The sequence below is a fragment of the Parus major genome, chromosome 9 (genome assembly GCF_001522545.3).
Source record: "Parus major isolate Abel chromosome 9, Parus_major1.1, whole genome shotgun sequence".
In the NCBI taxonomy this organism is placed as follows: Eukaryota; Metazoa; Chordata; class Aves; order Passeriformes; family Paridae; genus Parus; species Parus major.
This window is the reverse complement of record NC_031778.1, coordinates 21184294-21206739: the sequence shown is the minus strand read 5'-3', so window position 1 is coordinate 21206739 and position 22446 is coordinate 21184294. Positions and strand designations below refer to the sequence as shown.

At 39.4% G+C, this 22446-nt stretch overlaps 1 protein-coding gene across 6 annotated transcripts in view; it reads right to left on the bottom strand.

The window, feature by feature from the left end:
- LRRC31 (leucine rich repeat containing 31) overlaps nt 1-22446 on the bottom strand; it is a 30069-nt gene that overhangs the window by 1893 nt on the left and 5730 nt on the right. Inside the window, exons 1-9 of one of the 6 annotated variants that reach the window (XM_033516700.1) lie at nt 9500-13024; nt 8900-9154; nt 7882-8031; nt 7245-7514; nt 4747-4914; nt 3715-3882; nt 2796-2963; nt 1580-1747; nt 308-475 (exon numbers count right to left, since the gene is read on the bottom strand). In XM_033516700.1, the coding sequence (XP_033372591.1) occupies nt 308-475; nt 1580-1747; nt 2796-2963; nt 3715-3882; nt 4747-4914; nt 7245-7514; nt 7882-8031; nt 8900-9154; nt 9500-9512 (1528 nt within the window). In that variant the 5' untranslated portion in view covers nt 9513-13024. Of the gene's footprint in view, nt 1-307; nt 476-1579; nt 1748-2795; nt 2964-3714; nt 3883-4746; nt 4915-7244; nt 7515-7881; nt 8032-8899; nt 13026-22446 lie in introns of those variants that run through there. The other 5 variants (XM_033516702.1, XM_015637426.3, XM_015637425.3 and 2 more) reach the window with 5 other exon arrangements.

Below are 22446 nucleotides of genomic sequence, written 5' to 3'. Positions count from 1 at the left end.
AAATATTTGATATAAAAAACAGATGCAAACCCTACATTTTCTAAATGATGCTTCTTTTTATTTTTTTCATTAATACATAAAAGTGCTTAAAGATTCTTTGCATTTTAGCCTTTTCAGCTTTTCCACTGGGCATGTCCAGGACACACAGAAAAATGAAAGCCCTTTGTAGGAAAAACACTCCTGTATTTTCTACGTTTTCATTTGATTTATGCAAAAACATGCTCAGTCCGTGGAACAAGCCCCTTCTGAATTGTGGTCTAAATACCCTGGGTTCCTTGAGTGCTAGTAAATACCATGTTATACTTACTTAGAAGTGCCAAATCTTCAGCCACCAGGTTACAGCTGCTCAGTCTTAACACTTGAATCTCAGTTGCAAGCTTTAGTGCTCCCAAAAGCAGCTTTAGGTTCCCACCAACGCACTTATTCCAAGAAAGGTCTAATATCTCCAGTTCAGGAAGGTGAAGGGCAGCCTCAGCTGAAAAGATTAAGACCAGCAACTTCTGCTTACTAAGAGAAAACAACATGGCCTCAACAGACACCTCACCTGCAATTCACCCGTAAGTAGGATCCTAACAACCTGATTGCTTGTGCTTAGAATGCATTCTTCTACCCTAATAAAAGTCAGCCAAAACAAAATAAAAGGGATCTTCCTATAGAATCTACCAGGACTCTATGGAGACAGATTTTCTGTCTTTCTATTCACATTATTGCCTTGGTCTTGTTGCACTGAATTAACAGCTTGCTTTTAAACTATTTTATATCTATTTAAAGAGCAAATTCTTTTGGTGTGAACTCACTATTTAAAGTGAGATGCTCTCAATCTTTTGACAGCTCTGATTTCCATGGTGTCACTTACATAACTGTAGTGATATAAACATAATACTCTTTCTACAAGGACCTCTGACAAGATTAGCTTGCTACTGCTTCTTCTGGAGGCAGTCAAGTCTTACTCCAGGTTTAATGTCATGAGAAAACAGGTTGAAATACAAGTGCACAAGACACAATAACTGAGAGATCCCTCTGTACTAAGATTTCATGTGCCATATGGAACACCTATCAAAGGCCACTAATCCATAGAGATTTACAATAAGTAGGCAAAAGAAGCTGAATTTACATATCCTGTGATTGGACTTTTCTTCACACCACTGCAGTCATTTCCCCCATTGCCCCGTGCTGAACTCTACCCCAGAAAGTTTCTACTGAAATTTTCACCTGCAGTGAGGTGAAAAACCCTTACCCAAAACTTTACCCCACTGAGCGAAGAGTAACATCCAGACTATGATTACAGTATAATATAAAATCATGTTTTTCTTTTTTCCCCAAAATTAAGGAGTATATAAAAGCTCACTATCAAAGGATTAAGTGAACTTCATCCCCTTCAGGTATAGTAGAGGAAAGTCACACAATTCTCTTCCTTTGCAACCTGGTCCCACAAAGCACTGGTTTCATCACAGGCTTTTTCACTTGGGACCTGAGGTATAATGTACCCATGATCCTTGGAGTTCAGCCAAAGGAGAAGAGAATGCTTTGTCCTACAGCATGCACAGAGAACAGGCACACTTTAAAGAAACATTCCTACCTAGTGATGAAAGGGACTCTTCATCCAAGCCACAATTGCTGATGGTCACAGATCTCAGCTTTGGTAAAAACCTGAGCCTGCCCAGAAGAGGATCTGATGAGAGTCCCACATTTTTATTTGAGGATAAATTTAGCTCTTGAAGACTGGAGAGTAAAGGTATCACCTGGGCTACAAGAACATGGAATATTTATTAGACACTCACTGATCCATAACAAATGTGTGGTTGTGTATTTGCCTGACATAATTTCTTTTCTTTATAAATCAATCCAAAAGTCAAGGCCAATTTTTTACACTCAAGTTCATGGTGAATAATGTTTTAGACCATAAATAGCCTTGTCATTTCCAGTAAAACTGTTTCAGAAATTAAATATTCCATAATGTGTAGAATGTTGTCAGAACATGGCTTCCTGGAAATTTTCTAGGTGAAGTAAGGAATTTCCAAATGTTTTCATTGCTAATTGAAACTTCTCTGTCTTAATGTTATTATTCTATATTATTCAATAAACTAAAAATAAATCACAATTGATATTACTAATTCTGAATATTTCCTAAAGCTTCATCATCATTACATCTTCAAGTTATCTTCTTTGTCATGGAAAATAGGATGTGGCAATATAGGCTTTGGGTCATGGGATTTTTTTTTTTTTTTGTTAAAAGTAAAAACAAAGTTATGATAACAGAGAGAGAAAAATAAACTATTTCACAAATTGAGAAATGCCTTTTTCTTCATAGTAGTGTTTACAGTTGCATCAATTCAACCTAGAGAAAGCACACAGCAGCAGTAGTCTCCTAAAATCACCCTCTACTCGGTGTGCAGCTCACCAAGGGAGTTTTTATCCATGCACATACCCACCATGGATCCATCCAACTTATACCACTGGAGACACTGTTCATGGACATTTCCTAAATTATTGATTATCACAAAAAAGCAGTGCTTGGTGGCAGTTCCCACATTCCCATTCTGTGTCTGAATCACAGCAGATTCAGGTTCTTAATTCTACATGGGATCACTCACTCTGAGATTTCCTTTTGTTCAGCAAAAAACCCATTCCATGTTGATCAAGAAAGCTCTCCCCCAGATTGCATTTTCAGAGCTGCCTAATGAAAAAAGTACTGAGATCAGCTCTTCTTCTGCCAGGCAGAATCTTTGATGTCTTTGAGATATTTTCAGAAGGCAAAACTGAGATCCTTAATGAATTTCCTCAAATCTCCTTACACAAAACAGTCATGTCCTCTTCTGTGATACAGCACTGATGAAGATCAAGGACTTCCAGATTTTTCAAGCTGGCCAAATGAGCTGTTGAGGTTTTAAAGCCACCACCAATCTCTCTGTTACATGAGATATCTAATTTCCTTAGCTCTGCAAGGTGCTGTAAAGCAGTGTCTGAAATGGAAAAGGAAACAAGCTGGTCACTGGCTGCCACAGCAGCCCAGGTCAGGGCTTTGGCATCTATTTACTTCAACGTCAAAGTTTGCACCAGGTATTGCAGGCAAAGCTCCTGGGCTAAGCTTCAGTGTATAATCACAGCAGACACACAGTAATGCAGCAAAGCCTCCCTGTCTATGCAGCTCCATTCTTCTCTGGGAGAGCAGGTGAAGGTGAGGCCAGCTCATCCCCCACTTCCAGTCAATCCTCAGCCTTTTGCAGAAATCACTGCTGCATGTGCTCATTAGTGCCAGTTGTTTTGCCACATCCACTAGGGAGAGACATAGATAACAATCCCATTTCATGTGACTTCACTGGACACTCTTTGAGTGATAATGGTGAATTTGGGTTTCCTTTGGAAAGCAGGATTAGCTTGTTAAAAATTAGCTTGCCTATCTGTGTCCTTGTCTGTGCTCTGTCTGGGGAAAGAGGAAACACATCCAGGGAGCCACAGCCCTGAGATGTGTCTCAGATAAATGGTGTGGACGGTGACTCTCCCCACCGACTTTCATGACCTTGAGCTCAGGGCAGATAAATTCAGCTCCTGCTGAAAGGCCCTGTAGTCTTTTACCAATCCTCAAACAGCAAATAACAATTGCCCATTAATACTGCCAAACCACCAGCAAAATCCCACCTCATTGCCTTTCTTAAATGGTTTTCAGATGTACAATTTATTCAGAATGAAAGTTTTCTGAACATAAAGTCTAACCTAAGCCCTGGAGGCTGTCTTGCTTTAATCCACACATGTGCAAGTTTAACTCTTTCAAGCCTGGCACATTTTTCAGATCCTGAGCAATAACCTTCATGCTGCAGCCAATGTTTTTGTTGATAGAGACATCTAATACTTCAAGGTTTGGGATCACATTTAGAATTTCAGCTGTGGAAAAAAAAAAAAAGAAAAGAAAAGGAAACCAGAATTAATATTTGTCTAGAATACATAAAGATGAACCCTAGAAAAATACAGCACCATGATAAGCAGGAAGATGTGGCCAGGGTTTGCCTGTCAGTGTGGTTTAGACTTGCTAAGTTCCGGTTCTACCTAAACAACACAGTAAAATAAATATTGGACAGGAATCATGAAAATCAGTGAAAACATTAATAAAAATAAAAGTGAAAAAATGCAAGGATTGATAGAAAAATACAGAGGAAAAAAAAGTAGAAATACAAAGAGAAAGAAAATTTTCTAATGAAAATATATAGGAATGTCTGTTACATATGGGCCTCCCTGCAGTGGAGGTGAGAGTCCTGGGGCTTCTCTTTACTGAGCAAACACTTTTCAAAACACACAATGAGATAAAAAGACCACACAGGATTAAGCTTCTATGGTGAGAGGACAGAAGGGAAGAGTGGTCAGTGGTTGCCAACTCAGCCTAAATTCCCAGTCCTCAGACCTACTTTTCAATCCCATGGCTAATTACATATTCAGATGCTTAATTTCAAGCAATTAGTGTTGGAAATTCTGGCACACATTTTTTGCTGGAGGTCTCAAAGGATCCAGAAACCCTGGACCACTGAGGCAGCCAGACTGTGATTCAGGTCTTCTCAACCCTCCCTCATACGATTAGAGAGAGCAATAGAAGAAAGTGCATTAAAACCCCACATCATAAATACTGTTATAATGCAGAGCTTGAAATAAATTAACTTTTCACTAATATTAATCTCAATACAACCATTATCTAAGTCAAACAAGTTCCATTTTTATGAAGCCAGTCTCAGTCCAGCTCAATGGACATGCACATACCAAGGGATTCTCCATCCTTTGCCGTCAGGCTACAGTCCGTAATTTTCAGACATTTTAATTTGCATCCTTCCTGAAGCTTTTTTGTCAGCAGTGATAGTTTTCCACCTATGTTACTGTTCCATGATAAATCCAGCTCTTCAAGCTGAGAAACAATTTCAAATGCCTCTCCTGCAACAGAAGTCTAGAATGATTCATTCTACATATCAATTTCAGTGCAAAGAAAAATAGAAGTTTGGAATATATTAAAGAGGAAGGTTAGCTACTTAATACTCAGATTACTTTATGATGAATGTCTTGCCAGGAAAATTGTTAAATAAATGAATTATTGCCTCTGCAGCTATGTTGTATAAAATCTCACATTGTCTAGGGAGCAACATAGATCACAAGTCATTGTCACAGTGCACACAAACCTGAAATTTATTCAGGTTCCCAAACCCTCATCAGGCTGTTTGGTCTGTGCTGGGACCAGAAAGTCCAGTCTAGAGGGAAATCAATACAAGTGACAAGTCTGAATTTACTGTTCTGCAGAGTTCTGCTCTGTTTTATTTGGCAATTCTCCAACATCCTCTGTGCTGTGTCCACAGGTCATTTTACATGGAATGAAAGAATTCCTCTCACAACTATTTCTGAAACATGAAAGTTTCATTTCTGACAGGAATTTTTGACTCACTTCATAAGAAGCCAAGATGAGCATTGCTTTGACTCAAACTAATTTTCCTATGATTTCAAGGCAGACAGAACTGACTTTTACTACATTCAGAAAAATCAGCCTTTTTGAGGCTTGACACACCTGCCAATGTGAACAAATAAGCTAGTGCTTATTTGAAATACTAACATCCCACTGTAAAATCCAGCTTCCTAACTTCCTTTGTAGAGGAGGGAGGCAGAGCATATTTGCATAAGCTCATTCCCAAGAAAGATCAATGAATCAGATCATATGCAAATGAAATTTCAAAGTGTCATACACAATTTTTTGACCTAAAGTCTAATAATTGAGAATTGTATTTTAATAGTAATAGCCTTTCATGTCTGTGTGGCTTTCATAATTAATTTTTCATGAAAGATTTATAATAGAAAAATAATTTTTTCTGTAAGTGAATATCCGGGTTTGAGAGGAAAGGACACGTCTTAATTTTAATATTTGCATTTATTTTAAACTATTGCTCCAGTGTTGAATACTGAGCAATGCCCAACAGTTGAGAAGTGCAGCGTAGCCTATTTCTGTTTGACATGAGGACTATAGATTTCCAGACACATTTTCCTCCCAGAAGATAAATAAAGGAATATAACTCCAGGAATGGTTTCCTATCACCTCTCACAGTCAAGCTCTGAGCAACCACATAGAATAGGCTGATGTTATGGTTACATTGCAGACATTGATTTCTAAGCAGGATGTGCTGAGTCCACAAAAGGCCACATTTCTGCAGAGAGATGTAGACAAGGTCACAGAACCAGGATTGGCCTAAATAGACAAGTTGTTTTCAAAATCACAGGCAAAATCAATGCAAACTGACTGTTGCTATTCCACATGTCAAGGGCATCACATTTTGACTGGAAATTTAAATTCTGTGATCAATTTTGTGTCTGTCCCAGCAGAAGCTAAACCAAACTGGGAAGGAAACAGCACTGAAGAACCTGGCAGAATAAATCAATTAGAAAAATAACCAATACAACTTAGAAGGAAAAAAAACCAAAACCCAAATCTATTAGAAGGGTTTGAAAAAGAATTAAATAAATTTGAAATAAATATGAGAAAATTAAATACAGTTTTCATACTCATCAGAAACAGCAGTTATTTTCACCTGCTTTTGGAGAGATGATTATTTCCTCCCCAAGAGATTGCATGACTCACTTTTGATCTACCACTACATATGTAATTTTATTTCTGAACCTTTCATCGAAAAGGCTTCGATATGAATGACATAAACAAACACCAGCTTTATAATTCAGACCCCTTTTAGAACTCCTAAAATGAGCAGTTACTTTTCTAATTCCTAATTGATTGTGTTCTCCTTTCTTTTATATACATGTCATAGATCCACTCCAGAGTAAACTCCAGGCCCAGAGGTGACTCTGTGCCAGAATCTGAGTATGTAACACTACCTTAAAAACCTTTCCATCTCATGCTTTGCAGAAAGCAGGGTGCAGGCACTCCAAGCAAAGTAGTAAGCAGAGGAATAAGCTTCTTCCAGACTAGAAAAAGCACCAAGTCATAAAGCTCCGACGCAGCACTTCTGGTTTTAAGTCTTCTCCCAAAAGACCATTGGGGTTTTCATGATGAGCACCTGTACTGCAGCTCCAAGACATAAGCTGACTCTGCTTCTAGGCAAAAACTAGTAATCCAGATTAAAAATAGTCTTTCCTGCAAACAGGACTGGACTCTCTTCCCTTCTGCATGTGAAAGCTTCACACCCTGAGGAATGAACTCTGCAGAGCTTCCTAAAGGTATAAGGTCACCCATAAGCCCAAGTTTCTGCTGTTTCACAGCAGGAGTTTACCTTGCCCAGTGTGGAAGCAGGAGGAGTAGGATGTAGGAAGAGATGAGATGGATGACATTAGCCCCAAGCTGTCTGGAAGTAAATGTAAATGAAATCCTGTACCTAAGGAGATGACATCCTCAGCTGTCAGTCTGCAGTTGTTAAGTCGGAGGACTTTTAACAGGTTCACATGATGAAGATGGACAGTGAGAGCTCTCAAAGTCCCTCCAACACAACCATTCCAGGACAGGCTGATCTCTTCCAGCTCTGGGAGAAACGGCAATAAGGAAGCTGTAAAGAAAAGAAAAAGCTTTTCTGTTTGTGTGTTTCTGCACACCCTGGATATCTCTTAATATTGAGATGTTTTCTGCAACCAATACAGAATTATAAAGCCATGACAATTTGTACCTCACTCTTCTTATCTGTATCTTGACATTCATCTGCCTCACAGACCTGGATGATTTCTATATTTATATATATTACATAATTTATATAATTCATAATTAAAATTTATCAGGGACCTGGGACTATTAGATAAAACATTAATATGGCCTGTATAAAAGAAAGAGAAGGGAAAAGAGGAGAGAGAATAATAGAACAGGCAAATAAAAATTAAACAAATACATGAAGTAATTAGTTGAATAAAATGTGCACTTACCCAGCTCTGTTATATCTGCTGCACTTAGTGCACAATTATTTAGATCCAGATTCTTGCTGTTTGGTTTCTTTCCCAGTTTCTCCATGAACTGGTTAAATCTCTGCTCACCAGATGGTGACTCTGCTTCAGAAGGGAGATGTGAAAGTCCATCTGAGCAACAAAGAAATAGGAACCTGGTTACCTCTGCTAATAAACACAAGGTGTAAAACCTGCCTGAGGCTGCCAGGTGAAGACTTTAGGAAATGAATTAAATCTGTCAATAAAGCAGGCTCTATTTTTTAATCAATGTGGGCCAACAACCTGATTGATAAGATCACTATAGATGAAATCAGTACAAAGCTCCTACTGCATTTTCATACAACATCTGTGTAAGGTAGTTCCTGCTTTTCTGGGCTTTACAAAGCAAAAAATAACAGAAAATAGCAATCCACTCTCAGTAGCTGCCAGTATCACTTCCCCAAACTGACCCAGAGCCCTTAGGACAAAGGATGGGTTTCTTAAGCTTCATCTTTCATCACCTTTTGAAAAATAGTTCCATTTTCTCTGGAGTGTGTGCGAAATAATATCCATGAGGGATTCCCATTCCCTTCCTCTCCCCCTGCCCAGTGCCAAGTGATGAAAAAAATCTGTTCCTGTTGTCTTCAGAGTGCTTTAGCAAGACAGCAGGACAGAAACCCATCTTAAATACAACAAGTTACTCCTCAAAGCTTGGCTCTGAAACCAAATAAGCTCTGGAATTAATGAGCTGACTTCTGCACAGACTCTCATATTGCAGACCAAGACAGAAGTCACACAAAAACTTTACCCTTCCTCAGCAATGTGGATCTAACTCCTTGCCTAGCACCTATCAAATCAGAGGGTACATCCTTGATAATGTTCCAATCAGAAGTAAATCCTGGCTAGAGGATAAACTGTAGGCAGGGAATATAGGATTTTGGCTAGCAAGAAAACAGCTGATTTTCTAAGGAATTAAAATATATACACATACACATGTGTTTCATTATTGTACCAACATTACCTTCTACAGAGACATTTTGCTTTTCACTCTGATCATCAGTTTCAGCATTGTTTATTTCTGTTTCTTCAATTTCCCTTCTGTCCTTGTCTTCAGATTTCCCGAAGTCAAAGCCTTTGAAGAATTGTTTTATGGCTGAAGGCTTCTCTTTGCTTTTTTCAGGAGCACACTTCTTTCCTTGGAACTGTTTCATAACAAAGTCAAACGGGGAACTCTTTGGGTTGTCCTCTTCATGTCTATCCTGGCAGTTCTGGTCATCTTTCAGGGGATCAGCAGACAGAATTAGATTTAGTAACATTTACTCTTGCTTACCTTTTTCCATGATGGCAGATGCACTGAGAATTTGCCACCGTTGCCTCCATCCAACTATCTATCATAGCCATGGTACAAGTGTTCAAGAGCAGAGCACTTATAAAAAGCTGAGGCACTGTTTAAAATCTGGCATTAATCTGCTGTCACAGCTCTATTCCTTAGAAATACAAAATTGATACAAACCAATGTACCTTGATGAACATGCACAGTTACTGAGCTCTAGAGCAATCCTGCTTTTCCTGGCTCTGATTTCTTGCAGTAGAAAGGTATTATTTTAAACAAAGAACATACCTGTCTTTTCCATGGGTACACCTGAGGATCCCTTTCACAGTTTTCAGTTTTTACAGCACCTTCAGGATCTGTGGGGCAGGTGAGCCATGACATGCAAACAAAGCCTCACTCTTTTCTTTAATAGGAACTTTCTGGGCAGTTTTCTCTCACAAGTTTCTGTCTTCATCAGTTTGATAGCAGCTCTGCACAAGTGGTTTGTGAGCTCTTTCCTGATGCCTCTATTCCTCTGTACTCTACCCCAAAGTCTGCCGTTCCTGGGGCTCAGAAGTCCATTTAAATGCTCTGATCGTGCCCAGTTTAAATCGCTCCCAAGGCAGAAATCAGGAAGTAGCAGCAAAATCTTCGCTTCTGCTCGCAAACCACTGCATGTCCCTGACACAGCTGTTGCTAGAAGAGGCTGAGTCACGGCAGAGATCAGATTACAAGAGTACCTGAAGAAAAGCTTTTGGTTTTCCCACCCCTTTTGTCCATACTGGTCAGCAGTAGTGCTGGAGGCTGAGCAGAGTCCTGCTGTCAGCTGGATGTTGCACAGCTCAGTAAGAAAAAGGGAGGACGAACACTCCTGATCATTTTAGGGCAACAGGAGACACAAGAGGAGAAGTCACCATCATCTTCTAGGCAACACCATGACACAACATTACAATGCAATCATTGGACACACCTTATATACTCCTCAAACTCCAGTACACCCTTTTTAGCCTGTCTGTCCTTCAGTCTGATTTCCTCAATGGCAAACATCACAATTTCTTTCTTAACCATATTCATGGCCATTTATGCTGAATCTCTTTAGCCTTGATAATCTTTTTCAGTCTATGAGCTCTTCCCTTTTGCAGGCTAAACCAGCCAAACCCTTCTCCCTTCATGTGGCAAATTCTTCATTTCCCTTATCATTTCCTGCTCACCTTTGTCTGCACCTGCTGCAATATAATTTATACTTCCTTAAGTACAAGGGACCACCCACGAGTCTGTATACACTAAAGACATATGCAAACTGGAGTGATTTTGGTGGGGAATGATAAAGCAGGTAAACAAAACCAACAATTCATTTGCAAGCAGCTGAGCAGACACCAGCCTGAGGACAGGCTTGACTCAGTGTGAAATTAGACAAGGGATTCAGACACGGTGGAATGAGGCACTGGGTGCTGCAAGGAGTCAACAGGGTAAGATGAGAAGAACAAAAACTTAATGTGAACATCAGGAAAATCCTCTTGCCCATGACAGCTTCCCATGCTGGGAAACATTTACAGCAGCTAGAAATGCACAAAACCATTGTAATCAACTATCTTTTTCTGTAGGAAGGGAGGACACAGTTCTATTCCCAAACAGAAATTATCTCCAAGTTGACTTTAGGGTTTTCTGACACCAGGAGTGGTTGTCCTGTCTCAGCTTCTGAAACCAGCATCTCACTACAGACCTGTATCCACATCAGGAATTTGTGCTAATTCATGTGTCCAGGCATCTCAGCTATGCAGACGATGGAAAATCCCAGCATTTCTGTTGGTAAAGAACTGAATTTGACAGTTCTTTGCTTGTGCTTAACAACAGAATGACTGAGAATGAAACAAGCAACCCGTGTTTGTGAACATGTCCTGGGCTGTCCTGGCCCAAGAGTTCTCAATGCCCACTGCAGTTCAGTGAGAACATGGAATGGGAATATTTGGTAATCTCTGTCCTGTAAAACTGGGGAAATCCTTAAGCATGTTAAGCACCAATTACAGTGGTTAGGCTGGGCTAACTCACATGCTCTGACATCAGTATTTCAGGTGATGTGCTGCCAGTTCAGAAGTTATTTCACCACTTGAGGCTGTTGAATAAGTGACAATACCCAAGGGCACTATGATAGCATTCCTGTAATCCCATGAGAAGGGAAACACCTGGTCTCCTCCTCCTTAAAAGCAAGTCTTTAACTTTTTTACATCAGCTACGAGGGAAGAGATAACAACAGGATTATCCCCCAAAAGAGCAGGCTAAGGAGAGCGAGGTGGCTGCACTAGGCTGTAAACATGAGCAGCACTTTGCAATAGGCCCAGGCTGTGCTGTGAACATGTGATATATCACAACAGCCAGGCCCAGCAGTGCCCAGTTAGTTTCTCTGTCCATCTCCTCCCTGCCACACTTCTGAACAGGAGTCCTGCTCCTGCCTGTCAGACCCCTGTGTCTGCTTCCTGCAGCATGTCATGGACAGCACAGGGCAGGCTTTGCTTTTGGAGTTTAAAAATAATAGATGCCTTCTCCTTTGTATCCAGTTAAATGGCCTGTGACCATCTGCTGAGTGCTCAGTGTCACACTTGTTTATATCTGCTCTTCCCTCTGTCTAGACCTGGGGCAAGGTTAGGAACAGAACCAATTTTGGAACAAAATAGTTTAAGTTGCATCCCACACAGCATCCATCAGGGAGAGATTAATGTGGATTTTTGTACTTTGCCTCATTGTGACTCCTTAATCCGGCATATATTCCAAAGAAATAATGCCATTAGAGGATTAGTGCCACAAGTTCATTTGAAAAAAAGGATTTGCAAACACTGAAATCCTATATTCTATGTGCTTAATCACTGAGTATCATTTTGGGGATTTCCTCTCCCTTTAGCAGTGTCTCTTTCAATGAAACCCAAGCAAATCAGCAACTCTGTTTTGGATGGCCCTTATTATCCACTAGAGGAAAACAAACCCCCAAGCATCTGGTTAAAATAATACAGAATCTAAACACACTGGACTAAACCCATCCTTGCTGCCATACAACCACTGTTACATCAGGGAGGCACTTGCCCCAATATTTATATAGAATGTAATGATTTGGGATATTTATCTGTTAGAGATTTTTGACAATCTGAGTCCTGCAGCACTTAATAACACTGTGACCCTTGTTTGCTTCCATGAAAATTCTCTTCCCCACCTTTGCCACTGCAGGATTCTCTTGCTTGGCCTGATTTGTTGGGGGCACTTAAATGGAGCAAGAAATTGGAGGGGCTGGAAAAACGTTCACTGCCCCATGGTTGACTCTGGCAGTTTCAGGTGCCACACTCTTGGGCTGACTCAGAACACACATGCCAGGAGCTCCTGCCAAGGGAGGGTAAGGGATGAGTGGCCTGGTCCAGCACCAGGTTTGCTGCCCTCCTCTTTGCCAGCCACATGCATCAATCAAACCATGCTCTCCACAGCTCTCACCATTTTCACTCTCCTGCTCTGTCCCTTCCATTCATCCTCTGTCATTGATTGAGACAGGGGAATTCAGCCTTGCCCACACAGCTGGGAATCCCTCAGCTGGCACTGAGGCTGTGTTGCTTGTGCCAAACATCTGTGTCACCCACTAATTTGATGGTGACTTTCTTTAGAGCCACAGAGCTGCAGGGATTGGCTTTAGGGCCAAACAAAATCCTTCAGAAGAGACTGCACACACAACAGGCTGGAAGGAGCAATCCCCAGGGAATGCCTGCCTGAGCTGAAGGGGCTGCACGCTTGGCAGAGCAAGGCCAGGTTCAAGGCCAGGTTGGACGGGGCTTGGAACAACCTGTGAGAGCAGAAGGTGTCCCTGCCCATGGCAGGGGTTTGGAACTGGATGAGCTTTAAAGTCCCTTTGAACCCAAACCATTCTGGGATTCTGTGATAGTCTTGCAAGGGCTACTGCTGGATGAACTGGTTGTGTGCAAAGCTGTGTGACAGCCCCTGTTGTCACTGATTTATTATAGTTGCAAGAATTCCAGCCTTTGCATATTCCAGCATGAGCAGCTAAACACGAACTGTAGAATTCTAAACCATATTCTTTTTTTCAAAGACAGATTTTACATTACCTCCTATTAAATAATAGTGACAATAAGTAGATTTTCCCAACTACTAAGTCATTGGATATTCATTTTGAATTCCATAACAAGCAAGACTTATAGGTCTATTGCAGCCAATGTACATTTATACACATAGTGCAGATACTTTTAGCACTCAGATATCAAGTTACTCCTTTTAAAATGGAGTAATATAAATGCAAACTTAACTTCCAGTCTCTATTACAATCTACTAGACTGATAGAGAAGATTTTCAGTCTGGAAAATTCTTTTTGGTTGAACTTCTGCCAGGATTAATCCCCTTTCAGTTAATCATTTACATGAATGGGCAATCTGCAGAGTTCATGCAAGGCCTGCAAACTATATTAATTACTAGAAACCTAATTACAAATCAACAGAGTCACAGGATCAGTGTTACCTCCATACGGTACCATCTGGTACAATGGAGCTGGGTAGTTCAGCAAAACTCCCCATGGCACTCTGTGGAACCTCAACCTGAATGTGTGCTGCCAGAGAGAGCAAGTTTATCCAGATATAGGAGCTGGTTATAAAGCATTTTTAAGGTCATCCTTAATGACAGCACCCAGTCCCTGTATTCTAGTTGCTGTTTCAAAAGTTACTTCAAAAAGAGTATTTATTCAACACTTTTCTTTTTGAATGTGATACCAATGCTGTCATAACTTCCCTTTCCACACCCTAAATCCATACAAAAGGTAATGAAAAAAATCACTAAACAAGCAAATATGAAAACATGTCTACCATGAAGTGCTACATTCTGTGCAGCCAGTCCATTACACTGACACACAGGTTTGCCTGTTCCCTTCCCTGGTTGTTTTTCAATTTCTTGTGGACCAAGACCCCATTTCTAAGGCAGTGTGTCACTGTAAAGTCTGGTGTTCATTTCTAATCCTAGGACACAGCTTCTGTTCAAGTTCATTCTTGAACTGATCCCAGACTTCCCATCCATCAGACCACCCCCTCTTTACTTTGCTTGTGGCAACTGTGCTGCTCTAAATTAGACCTTTCTGGGGGAAATGTGGAAGGAAGTGAGGTTTAGCTAAATAATCTGATATGTCTGAACACAGATTTCATGTTGGAAAAAGACAGGCTGACCTGTGATAAATTAGCCATTTATCAAGGTCTGTATCAGTTCATTTCATGATATATCTCCACTAAAGTGGAGATAAGTAGATTTTTATCTTGCTTCAGTAAACTTGATAAGAAGAAACAAGGATTATCACTCTCTCACAGATTCCTTACTTAGGACAGACAGTCTTTAGAAATAGTGTTTAGAAAGATTAAAATCTGCTTAGGCTCTAGTTTAGCAGGTTCTCTACTTCTACAAATCCATTCCAGCACTGCATTTTGGTAACCAACCTAATTCTTGAACTGTCTCTTAATTATTAGACAATTATTATTAGACAATAAAATTGTCCAGTACAATTTTTATCTTCCATTTTCGAAGACCATAAATCCCATCAGCTGAGCTATATCTGCAGTTGATTTTGTCAAAAGGGTACATCCTGGTACTTCAGGAACTGAGAAAGAGGGAAAGCAGTTGACATTTCTTTGGAAAATATTTGAGAGAATCTCCTTGTTCTTAATTCTGCTTTAGAATAGTACCCAAACTAGTCAAAACTCATTAATTCTTTTCTGTTCATAACTAATTTCCTACAAGTCTCTCTCTCCCTCCTTTGGTGCTTTGCCATTTTTCCTAAGGTGAAGACACCCAGAGGGAATGGGAGTGCCGAGGGACACACAGACCATTGTGTGATACAGAAATGCACTCCTGCCTGAATCCTGCAACATCCAGTCAAGAACAACTTGCTCTTCCCTGGGGGGGACACTGAAGCATCTTTATGAGCTGTGTTTGTCACAGTTCACTACAGCACGCAGCAATGCTGCTTCTGTGCCAGAATCCAAGTGTTATGTGCCAGAGATCTTGCAAAGCAGTGTCTCTCTCCAAACTTCCCTCATTAGGTAAAACAGAAAAAAATAAATATATAACCTTATTTTTTTCTACCTCAGGAAGTATTTTTTTCTGATAATGAACTTTTTGTGGTTTTCCTGAAAGGTGATTCACACGGACTAAAAGATCTGATGAAAAATGGATGCTGATGCCAGTTTTTACTTTTATTTTTTGGACAACCCCACACCTTACACAGCATTTGCTTCAGCCTCACCCAGACAATCTTGAAAAAATCCCAGTAAAATAACTTTTTTCAAGACTATCTATTAATTACCTTTCAAATCACAGGCAGTTACAGATTGAGTGGACTGGACACAAGGTGAAAATTTTCTTTAAGCCTAGAACGCTCCTTTGCTTCCTTGTCTGCCTGCACATGCAAAGATTTGGAAAACCACATGAAAATTATTCTCCATTTGTTTTAACTGGTCTCTAATAATTTAATTCTTTTGAAGGAAGATTCTTTTTAAAAGAAGAATTCTTTTTTAAAATCCAGTAGTGGATTTTTAAAGTAATATTTCTGGGTGTGATTTTCTTCTGTATAAAGAAGGTCCAGGCAGCAACAAAATAACGACTGTGGGATTTACAATAAAAAATATTTAGAGTCACGGTCACTTAAAAAAAATTTAAATAATCCCACATTAAAAAACAATATATTTTGTGCTATACAAAATAATTTGTTTTCTGTGAAGTTGTGCAGAAGTAGAGCAGAATTTCACCCCCTTGCTAATGATAACACTTCCCTGAGTGTTTTCAATATTCCTTTTTTCAATAGGAATGAGCCCATTTGCCCCAGGTTTAGGCACTGTGTTTGTGTTTTGGAGAACAAGAGGAAATATTTTTTTTGGTTCAGCGAGCACCTGGTGAACTTTAGGCAGGTGATTAAGGGTTAACAAACATCCCATCAATTGACACAGATATTGGAAGAAACTAAGCACTCCCTGACATTTCCAAACTTGCCATTTCTAGGCATTGGCTCTGAGAGCCAACCCATGGCCAGTGAGAATTAAAGAGTAAATTGCCAGCTTGAGCAGTATAACCAACTGATCCCTGTGTTAGCCTCACAATATGCTTAACAGGATTTCCACCTTGCAGTTCCCCCAATCCCATCAGATACACAGCTCTAGGATATCACACTTCTGGGATAACTCCTTGCCAAGTCAGAAGTGAACTCTTTCTAAAAATCAGTATAAATAGGTAACATAACAGGGAAGAGCCAAGCAATTCCAAATCTTGTCTTGTATTTCTTGGTGGAACAGGAAGATTTTAAGTGAATGCATCAAGCATCTTAAAAGCTAACAACGGCTTAGCAGGTTAAATGTGAAATAGGTTTATCAGCTCAGTGTAGTGCTCTTCGTGTAATTATGTTTTTACAGACTGGTTAGGGGATGGTATTGGAGAAGAGCTTGTGATGTCAGAGTGGGGAGGGCTTAGGAGCAGGGATGAGAGCTAATCAAGACAAGTTCAGTTTGTATTTAAAGTAAAGTCAGCGTTAGTTAAAGCAGTTTTTGACATGTTAATCTTGATGTGTTCTAAAAGCTGCCAAACACATTGCTGAGGCAGCCTGGAAGGAAGACTCATAGAGAAGGGACACACTCTTGGATGTTCATGGTGGCTTCCCTGTACCCAAAACTAAGGTCTGCACCATAGATGTAAGTATGCATGAAATAAAAAATGCTGGGTTTTTAATGTAAATGGTGATGAAACACCTGTTAAATAATACTGAAAGGTGCAGGATTTTTCATATTAAATTGGAAAGACTTGCCTCACAGCAGAAACGGAGAAGATCAAAGCAAACTTGTTTGTGGCAACTTTAAGAGCAGCACTGTAGTGCACAGAGTAAAGTTAGGAATAGGCAGGGTGATTTAGAGAAAGTAAAGTAAATAGATTAACTCTATTCTGATTTCTCAGCAATCTGCTATAGCTATCCTTATGGGTAAATAATTCTGCATATTCAGGTGGAAATACCATATTTCTTATGATATAACTTGATCGTTTTAGAAATATTTAAAGATCTGTTTCACAAATGGAGGATTTTACTTTGGGAAACTTGTCCTTGCATACTCAGTATTTTTCTAGGCGGCTTTGGATTCAGATTGCATTGCTTGTTACATATGTACAAATGTTTCACTGTCTTGTCTATATGTAACAAAATAATCTTAAAAGCTAAGTGGTTTTTAATATATTTATCTTCATCTTTATGCTCATTTATCTTTTAAAGTAAAATAGAAAAATCTCAATATTTTATAGTTATTTCCTGGTGCAGTGGATTTTCCAAATCAGTGTGTAATCAGAATTAATCAAGGCCATCATCACAAGATATATTTGGCGGCTTTAGTCTGATGTACCTACATTAGACTTAGATTTACATTACATAACATTACATTACATTTACCCAGTGAAAATTTTGGCAGTATGTGTGTAGCCATCATAAAAAACCCCAGTGCTGGCAGCTTTGTGGAATATCAATGTACGCATGGGATAATTTTTTTTAAAATATCATAAAGCAATGAGGGTTTCTTATATTTTATTGTCTGGCTATGTGGGCAGAATTAGCTGTAGACTGAGAAAGGCTTGGGCACTATTACATTGTCTTTGGAGTGAAAAATTCAAGTTCCTTAGTTAGAGAACATGTGAGTTTCCAGACCTCCACAGTGCAGCAGAATACAGAAAGAGAGGAAGGCAATCCTAACTCAATTAATTCTCTCATGGTCTGATCCTTCAAACTAGAGCTGAAGATCTTCAGTCTGTTTGAGATGCTGATTTTTGAGCCTGTTCACAGGGTCAGGTGAGCAATTTCACATGTTAATCTCACAAGGGGAAGAAGTTTGTATTGTATTTTAAGACCTGTGACTTCAAACATGAATTTGGATAATAACAGCGGGTTTAGTATCTGATGTCTGTGACATATATATGTACTCTAACATATATGCAAATATTTTTTAAGATGTGTATGTGCTGTATTTTGCTTTGTAATAAAGAAACCTGACCTGAAATGATTGATGATGGAAACCCACATCATCTTGATTTACCTTAGTGATGGAAGATTCATCAAATATAGGATTTTGGAAAATGCAAGGGATACTGCTGCAGCATTTAATATCCTAACTGAAAAGGGCAAGTACCAATGATTTAGTACAAATTTTCTAGATTCAAACTCTTAGTCAGCCAGTTAAGTTAAAGAATTGCTAAATTAAAATAGTTTTAAATAGTCTACCTAAAATTCGTTCCTCTTTCCACTACCTGGTTACTTTTGGCACTGAGAGATTTGTCACTTGCACTGACATTTCATATAAAAGTGAGACATAAATCCCAGTAAAATTCAACTGCATTTCATTTGGAAATACCAGCCTGGCCCTCCAATGATCAGAAAGGTTTCTGTCCCACGGTTTCTATCTCCAGTATTCAAAAATAAAATTTAAAAGCAACACATTTCTTTTTAATGCTTTAAAAGTAATAATTATCAAAAAGTAAAAAATAAAGAACTTAGTTTCCTTTTAACTGATCCTGCTTTTGCCATATTTTGCAGCCTCTAGGCTTCTGAAAGAGTCAAAGAAAGAGGATAATGTTTCAAGTGTCATCCCTAATTATGAAATAAATCCACAAGGAAAACAAATTACATCATGCTTTTATCTCTGTGTATATAACTGATGTAATAGGAAGACCCATCCCTTGTAAACATCTCCGTGTGCCAGTTAGCCAGGATCCAGGGTGGGTGCACAGTGTTCTGTGAGTGCATGCACACACTGTCTCATGCATGCACACTTTTTACATTAGTTGTTGCTTAGCTGTTGTACTTAGTTTTTTAACAGGAGTTGTTAAAGCCCTCTGAGTGATCCCAGGGGAACGTTTGGGTGCTGCCACAAACACAAATATATCTCAGCCCTGTACAGAGACCAGTCCCGCGGTCACAGCGCAGAGCTGAGGAAGGAGCGCTGGGTGCAGTTCCCACCTCAGCTGCTGTCTGTCCCAGATCCCTGTGCTCCAGTGCCACAGGAAACAGCAGGAATTCAGCTCCTTTTTCTTCCACCGTCTGTCTCTGTCACCTCATAGGCTTTGCAGGCTCTTGTTGTGTGTTTGTGCTCGGCACAAAGCATCTCCACCAGGTTTTGCCCATGCCTCGAGCTGAGTGCTGCCTTGGTGGCACACAGGAATAAATCTCCCCATGCCTGCAGCCATTCCAAGGGGAACAAGATGAGCTTTTGTTATGAACCCAGCTTAGTTCCTGAAGGATTGACTTTGCCAGCACTAAGTCTTGCCTACTTGCTGAGAACAGTGTGTTTAAATACCAGAGTGACTTGTTGCTCACAATTTTACCAATCAGCTGGCTCAAGAACGGGCAGATCCACATCTCCCAGCAGTGTAAAGGCATGCAACACAAACTGCTGGCTGGCACACGCAGTATAAATATAGTTATTTTCCTTTCTTTAGGGAATGTATCGTTCTCAATCCAGTTTTAGGATTACACTCTAATCTCAGTCTCTGAGCAGTCTGTGCCCACATATCTAGGATTAGAATTTAGCCCCACAGCCTCTCCAATGGCACCTTACTCCAATTAAGAAGACATATTTTATGCTCCTGTATGACATAATGCTAACATAGGTGCTTTTTTCCTTTCCAAAAGTTATTTATTTTGCTGACTGTGGATTCTGGAACAATTAAAATCTCCAGTTTTATGACCCTTAGTATAGAATCAGAGCAAGAACCCTTGATCCTATAACTAATAACATTAAGACTATTAATAATATTGGAATATTAATCTATTTTTTAAAACAGCACCTGATTTCTCAAGCAATCAGGTCAGCTATTTCTAGAAGGGAAGCAAATGGAAATGCAAATGAGATTATGTATGTCTTCATTCATATGTTTCACTCATAAGCATGAATACATGTTCATATTGAATGTTAGACTGATTTAGCTGACACAAATTTACCTGAGCATTTCAAACAATACTCAGCTTCTTCCAGTCTGTGGAGATGCTGCTGTAGTCCACTAAACATTGGCTTTAAAGAATGCTAATTCCATGTGTTTGATATTAATAAAAGCAGTATTTCTAAATGAAACCTCAATGCATTTAATTAAAAAAACAAGTCTTCCAAGAAGTCTACAAGTCCATATGACTAAACTGTATTTTGCCAATGCAATTGATGACAACACCTAGACTGCTATACACATTTTGAAACTGTTGCATGATAAGATTTACAAATGCTTCTGGTTCATGAAGTTCATGTCTTGCCACTTCTCATCTAATAAATTGAGACAGAATTAGTCCTGGGTGAGTGGTTCTGCCTGCTGCCAAGAAGGGTTTGCTAAGGGTAAGACTCTAAAGGTAGAGATTAACTTGTCTTCATCCCTGTAATGTGCTGTACAGCCAGGATTTGTGCAATAGGATCAGAGCAGAGCCATATATGAATCTAACACTGGACAGCTGGTGTGTATGAATTTATATGAACCCTGATGCCAGATTTTGAGCTACTCTCAAATCCCAGCTAATAAATGTATCAGAAGTGTACTTTCCCTGTTCCCTGACAGATCCTCCTCAGCTGCTGTGGTTTCTAATATGTGAGTTGTAATGACAATAGTATGAACCTAAACTACCCTAAATTTGACCTGCAGGTCAGAACCCCAGCTAAGTAACTGGAAAATATATTTTTCCAAATGAAATAACATGGATTAGTCAGGTTCCTCCTGACACAGAGTTACATACTAATCTTTATATTAGGTTATTAAGCTATTTATCCCACCTGATCATTTCAATGCTTCACTAACAGGAAATTCAGGGGAATAAAGAAGTAATTTAATACAGACAACACACACATACAAAACATGTCCTTTAAATTAAGTTTGAACCATACAGATATTTTGCCATTCAACTTGCAGAAGGAGATTAGAATTCTGGTGGAAATAACAGCTTTTTATCACAAATACGAGAGTTATTTTTATATATCTGAGAAGAACTTCAAGTTAGATAGGATTGATTGGCACACCAATGAAAAATACCAGAATGATTTCATAAAGTAATTCCAGTGAAAACCTCATTAAGGAATCAAACCTTCTTTTTGGCTTATGTTGATTCAAAAACTGGGTCAGTGGAAGCAGTAACCTAGAGTTTTAGTGGAACAAGATACCAAAAAACTTTTAAATCATATTATTCCATAAGTTTTTCAATACTATATCTTCTCCATGTGAAACCAAAAGACCACATTGTCTACCTTTGCAAGGACAAGTTCTTTATCTGATGCACATTGTCTGAAATGGTCTGTGAATCTTGGTCATCTGGTGGATAATAATTATCAGTAAATACGGATCATTTTGCTACAGATGCTGCTGTAATCAGTACCCCACATTCTGGGAAAATGCCAATATTTAAAATAAAACCTCATATTTAAATAGAAGTTTCAAAGAAAGTTCTTAGAAACTACAATTTCTAAACTATAGTTTCTGTTTCGTCTCTGAAAGGAGGCAGTGTGAGACTGCCTGTCAACAGACACTTTATCATCCTTCATATCCAGCACAAAATCCAGACTTATTTTTGGAACTGCACAGACTACACAGAGAACACCACAGTGATACTGGTGCTGCTGGTTTCTAACCACTTACTGCTGCTTGCTTTTGGAGAGATGTCTGTTAGAATGGGCAGGGTATATGGGATCCCCCAGGAGGGATTTGGGCCAGGACAGATGGCTCTTTTCCCACCAGGTTTTCTATGATTCTACAATTTGGAATTACATCATATAATTTTAGTCCCTGGTGTGATTTTAGGGGGAAGTGTAGAAGTTCTAGGAAGGACTGATGAAGAAAGTGTCTTTTACTTGCGTGTCTTTTTCCCAAACAGGGACATTTCTCCAGAAAAAAAAGGACATTCGTAACTTTGATTTAAACAGGAAACTGACACATTCTAGCTGTTCCTAAAATGCAAAAGTGGTACAACTTGTCGGTCATCTGAGAGACAAAAACATGTCAGTATTAAAACTCACTATTAATTTTATTTTTTCCCTGATTTACTAGAATAAGAAGGTTAAAACTTCCTGGATTTTTTTTTCCATTATGGCTATCTGAAGCTCTGATGGTTTCTTTGCACCTTCACATGACAGAATTACAGAACAGTTTGGATTGGAAGAGACCTTTCAGGCCATCTAGTCCAATGCCCCTGCAATAAGCACTGACATCTTCAGGTAGACCAGGTTTCTCCAGTCAGGTGCACC